Consider the following 6,000-nt stretch of genomic DNA (forward strand, 5'->3'; position numbering starts at 1 on the left):
GCAAAATCTCTTAGACATTTATATCAGTGTTTATCTGCCACTGATATAATTTGTTGATTAACTTTAGACACAGGTGCTTGAATTCTGGGGCTGGTGAAGCCAGCAAATGCTGTCTGTAAATAAACTTCAATGTTCCTTAAGAAAATCGCATGGGACAGATTGTTCATAATACAAATCAATCTATTCTAATCCATTGAGAACAGTATTCACAGTAAAAACATCTGACAGAAGAAATACCTGCAGTCTGGTATCCCTGTCCCATTGGTAATTTTGATGTAGCCAGCAGGGCACTGGGTTTCAAGGTTTAGAGAGCAAGGTGTACATTGAGTTTTCATTTGAACGAGCAGCTTTTGATCACATCGCTTCTTCATCTGTTTTAGGAAAAGATTAATTAAAAAGGAGGAAAGGGTGTCTTAGTTGATCTAACTCTACCTCCAGTGGCTTTGCTGACAAGTGACCAATGTAGCTCAGCTTTATTCTCAGTCACAGGCTCTGTCCTGGTCAGCAGATATGAACCACAGCTCTGGGGCTGAACTAGGCAGTGTATCACTCACCAGGGCTTTTCAGTAGCCTTCTCTTCCTGAAGTACATTCGATACATTCATGCAGGATAAACACTATTTCTATCAACAACACTTTATCCAATAAATGCTAAGTCGAGCAGTCTTAAAAGAGGGATTACCAAGAGAGCAACAGCCTATGGATTATTAATTCCAAAACTGCCTCACAATCCCAAAGCAGGACAGAGGAATACGTGCTGGCAAGTGTCTCCTGTATCAGTGGTGAAACCAAACATGAGGTGTGGAGGAAAATGCTTGTGCTTCTGCACATGCTGAACATGGCACAAGCCTTTGGTCTTTTCAAAATGGAGATGTCTTCTTATCAGCACTGCTGTACTGAACTGGAGGATATGGGAGGATGGTAATTTCAAACTGATCCCACTGGAGCACACTGAGAATCGCAGCCTTGTCTTTTTTATTTCCTTACCTGGAGAAAACCACAACCCAGCTTAGTAAACCTGACCATAGACTTCTAGCTTAAATACCAAGGCTCACCCTCCTTGCCTTGGAGTTTCAGGAATGCAAAACCTTACTAATGAATTGAGATGATGTCAAAAAGGAGAAAAGGCTTACGGCAATATCACAGTGGTGGTACTGTGTCTTGTGCTGTAGAAATGAAAGTTTTGAAAACAACTATCTACCAAAAATGGTCTGCTTCTTGCTACTAAAACAGTCACTCTGACTTTGCTGAGCCCCACTTAATGCTGGCTTCCTCTGCTGGCTTCCAATTAAGTGTTTCTAGAAGTGAGTTCATAATTCACAGTGAAGAGAAGTGAGGTAATACAAAATACAGTTTTAAAGAGCCAACAAAAAATAATAAATGAAGCTATCATTACAGGAGAGGAAGTATTGTGAAGTGCTCTATTTTCTTGTTCAAGATACCAACTCACTGAAGCAGTACTGACCACAGCAGACTTCCTATCTGATCCAGGATGACTGAAGTGAAATTTCTGAATGGGTTTTCAATTAACTAGTCACTTAGTCAATTAAGACAATGTCTGAACTGCTGCCAGATCAACCCAAGGAAATGCTTAATGTTCATCTTGAAAAACTGTACCTGCCCACTGCGTATGTGCATGGTTATGTGTATGTATGCATGTAGGGGCCAGTTATAGCAGCAGCATTCATTCTGAAATATTTTTGTAAGTTAGTAGCAGTCTGTTAAGGTTATAAATTAGCTTCATTATTATAAAGCCAGAAGGACAATTATACTTGAAGAGTATAATTAATACAGGACACTGAAGGTTCTAGCATAAAATTTAGCTCAAGCAATTTTTTGATTTGGGAATGGTCAGTTGAGGAGAGACAAGTGTGGTATGTTGTGTCTATCGTAATTTGTTAGTGAATGTTTTGCTTTATTCTCCTGTCGTTGCTCTTCTACGTTGCATGTGCTAAGAAGCACGTGTGGGATTCTGCAGAAGCTTGCAGTTGACCTTGGCAGATACACTGGCACACAGGGTAGGGTTTCTGTGTGTACTGGACCCTGGTACAGACACAAAGTCCTCACTCCACAGACTTCCCCTCTTTGTTGGTTGTCCTTCCTATCGTTGTGACAGCAGCACTTTTCGGTAAGGAAGATTGTGAGGATGTGTCTCAGACACTGATAAGGAGATTTAGTTACACAAGCTTTGAGGAACTCTGCTTGATTCTGATCACCCACTTGTAGGTACATTTCAAGATCTACTTAGTTGTCAGTTTTCAGTCTTTATAAGCGTACTGTTGAAATCTGATTTGGGCAGCTTTCAGGTAGAATTATAATTGGGTGGTGAAACCTCTTAGTGCAGTGCAGAGGCATTTCAGGAACTCTTGAATTAAAAAGGAGACCCTTCTCCAGATTTTTGAGCTGTAATGCAGATACATCTTGATGATACACTTGACCAAGCAGCAGCTTCTGAGCAGAAGCCTTTCAAAGCCTTGATTGTCACAAGGCATTAGATGGCCCAGCCTCAGTGAGAGATCTGTATGCACCAGAAGAAGGACCAATGCCATAAAAACAAAATCCAGACACCTCAGCTCCTTTCCACTTAGTCAAACCGGTAACATTAATGTTAAAGGATCATCCTAAAATCAGAGCCTTGGCTGATTTTCCCAAATCTTTAACCAAGTTCTACTTAAGCCATGCTCCTCACAGGTATTTGGGTGAAGCCATCAAGACTTTGAGATTATGTGAACTGCTGGGCTTGTAAATAATGAAGTTTAGACTTGAAAATCCATTGATAGGACAACCTGCAATTATCTCACTGCATCAGTTTTCATCAAAACGGGATCCCCCAAAATCTTATTTTTGGAACAAGAAAATTGAAAAAGATATTATAGAAGATAACAGATAAAAAAAATAAGTTATACCCTTTCCCTTCCACCAGCTAAACTATTTTAAAATAGTAGTGTAATTTCCACTTTCTCCTATTTGCTCCCTTTCTCTTTTTTGCCATTAGGGAAAAAAAAAAAAAAAAAAAAAAAAAAGGATGTGTCAGTTCTCAGAGAAAGTACAACACAGTCCCACATACTTGTCTGTACTTAACAAAGTCTTTTCCACTGGATGGCTTTTTTTTTTTTTTTTTTTGTCCCCAGTTTCTCACTGTCCCACTGTCTTTTTATTTCCAGTTCTACACATTTTTTTTTTTTTTTCTTCTCCAGAATGCAGTAATTTGGAACATCACTTTTTGAGATAGTATAAATGAGTGCATAGTTATCTCAATTATCTGACAAACTCTTGGGTCAGCTTTGTAGAACAACTCTTTCTGCTTCATACAAGGGTGGTGAAAACAGATTTTGTGAAATATACATCAGCTCCGCAAAAGCCTACAAAACCTTTGTTTAGATTTGTAGCATTATACAATTATTTTCAGTGGCTGAATTTCCTAACATCAATCTGAAATAGAATTCCCTCCCTGAATTTGGTAGACTGGTTAATGTCTACTCTGGCAAAATTTCTACTTTCCTCTTCTGATTTATAAATTCATATAAATTGTTGCTTGTGTTGAATGCCAGCTACAATCTTTGCAAGGTTTGCTATTATTAGAGATTTTCTCGGCATACTTGACACATCCTCTGAGTCAAACTCTCAGCCAGACCAAACAGATACATTTCTGTTATTTCAGACGGATGAATTATATAGCTATCGGTTTGAAATTCTGTGCCTTATGGTATCAGCAACCACTGAAGTGGTGGTTTTTCTTCCATAAGGTACAGTACCTTGTTACTGTTCTCTCTATATCAGTGAAAGAACAGACACTCCCATGGTGCAACAGAGGCACAAACAATTCAGCATTTGAATAAAAAGCTGCTTCTTACCTGATCTGGGACTTGTGATGTCAAATGCAGCTTCATTGCAACCAAAAAAGCCAAAAAGTATAAAATTAATGGATTGTTTTCCATTGTGAGGAATTTGAATTGTTTTTCTTCAGATCCCTGTAGACATGAGTACTAAAATTAGGATCTAAAGCAACTACTATTTCTTTGAGACACTTAGGAGAATAATATAAAAGGACAGTTGTTTTCCTGATGGAAAATAAGTGAAAGATAGACCATGTGAAGCTTGCGTGAAGACAGGAAAAATTCCAAAACGCGGTGTCTTTGTCGAAAGTGTTCACTGCAAAGCTGGAAAACCCTTCCTAGCTGAATGACAGGATATCCTGACAGGGCTCAGTCCATTTATCCCTCTCTCTGAAGCTGTTGACAGTAAAAAGCAAGGACACTGAACTGTTACGACAGAAGATGTTTTCTTCTTTTAGGTGGGCATGAACAGGAGACTGGAGCAATTGCTGTGCTTGTTATCATTCCATTTACTTAGCTGTTCTCAGGCAGAGCAAAGCTCTCTGGAAGTTGACTTATCAGCCCTAATAATACAAGGGTGGGCCCCTAACTGTAGCTGGGAAAGAAATTCTGACTTTATCTCAGGAGGCCAAAGGCACATCTTCCAGCTTTGGTTAGCTGGATAAAAAAAGGGGAACTTTTTCTTATTGCCTTATTTGATATGTTACTTTGTCTTATTTTCTTAAACTAATCAGATTAAAATTAACAGTGTTGCTTGCACATTATTAGGAGGATCAGTAGACACATTTTGCACTGCCAAAAATGACTTCTGTGGATGTTTTCCAGTGCTGCTCTTTTCTGCTGCTCTGGCTGGTCTTGTAGGGGCAGTCTTTCATGCTTCTCAAGTTACTGATGATTTGGCTGAGTCTGGTTTGCCAGTTTTGTATATCATTTGGTTTTTCAATCATTTGAAGTCAGTTTGGAAGTTCTCTTTCATACAAAGCTGTGTTTCAAGGTTAGGTTATGTTTCTGACAGAAGTACAGTGGCTGTAAGTACAGCACTCTCTCCTGCCTTTTTGACAGATTTCTATTTATAGTCAGGGCTAGATGCTGCATTCACCTTCAGACCACAAATACAGTCCCTGATACAATTGTAACCTATTATTTGAACAATAGGATTTTTTTTTTTTTTCTAAAGAACTCAGTGATGATACATATATTATACACAAATTCATGTACTCATATTAGGTGCTCTGAGGGAGTACTGCAAAGTTGCTGGTAGTATTCGGCAGGGCAGGATGTTTCCTGCATGCTCAGCAGATTCTGTTCCTTTCTTCTATATGGTAAGGAAAATAAATCATTTCTTGTCTGTACAGACAAGATAGCAGCCAGCAGTTGCGACGTGTATGTTGACAGTACGTACGGCCCTGAGAATTGCCCCTTTTTTTTTCTGAGGTCAAGGCCTTTAACCTTACTTCTGTTTTGCATACAGTGTATGATCTGGTCTGATCCAAAGATTCACTCAGGTTTTTCTCCAGAAGGGCAGAACTTTGGAGGATCTCCTCTCCTGAGTGTTGGCAACCCACGGCTCCACTCCATGGGCAGTGGGATGCATTGCATCCTGGCTTCCAGCACTCAGCACTGGAATGAAGATGCCTTATGCCATATACTGAAAATACCCAGAGACTGGCATTTCCTCTTTGTGGGTGTATCCCAGGTCCCTTGTTTACTGTAGGAGAGGGAATACGATCTGTTTTTTCTCCTGCTCTTGAACTGATACTTGAAACCATTTTTCAAGGAGATATAAATGTGAAGTTTGGAGTTAAAAGCTATTTTGCCTGGGCAGGGTGACGACCTGGCAAAGCACATTTGCCTGGTTGTGGTGCATGTCACATCAGGAGCCGACAGCTTCTGTAGAAGCTGGAGTGCTGCAAGGCTTCTTGCTTGTTGCCACTTCAGACAGCACAGTGGTGAAAGGAGCTGTAAATCAAGCATGTCCCTTTCCTGTGCTGCAGCTCAAGATAAAAACCAACACAAATCAGCACTCTGTTATCTGCTGTTACCTCCCCTAGAGGCACTTTTGTGAAGCAATCCCTTTTTCCTTCCTCTCCATTCACGTCAAGCATAGTTTCTGCTAGCCCCCATGGTGATAGCTTGCCCTGCTGCAGAGGGCCTGGCCACCATTT

At 40.1% G+C, this 6,000-nt stretch overlaps 1 protein-coding gene across 3 annotated transcripts in view; it reads right to left on the reverse strand.

The window, feature by feature from the left end:
- STAB2 (stabilin 2) overlaps window positions 1-4,218 on the reverse strand; it is a 77,936-nt gene extending 73,718 nt beyond the window's left edge. For 2 of the 3 annotated variants that reach the window (XM_090143702.1, XM_031589737.2), the window contains exons 1-2: window positions 3,854-4,214; window positions 238-371 (exon numbers count right to left, since the gene is read on the reverse strand). In XM_090143702.1, the coding sequence (XP_089999828.1) occupies window positions 238-371; window positions 3,854-3,937 (218 nt within the window). In that variant the 5' untranslated portion in view covers window positions 3,938-4,214. Of the gene's footprint in view, window positions 1-237; window positions 372-3,853 lie in introns of all 3 variants that reach the window. The other variant, XM_090143708.1, reaches the window with a different exon arrangement.
- Window positions 4,219-6,000: the final 1,782 nt, after the last annotated feature.

Source organism: Phasianus colchicus, chromosome 1 (assembly GCF_987193195.1).
Source record: "Phasianus colchicus chromosome 1, bPhaCol1.hap1.1, whole genome shotgun sequence".
NCBI classification, from domain to species: domain Eukaryota; kingdom Metazoa; phylum Chordata; class Aves; order Galliformes; family Phasianidae; genus Phasianus; species Phasianus colchicus.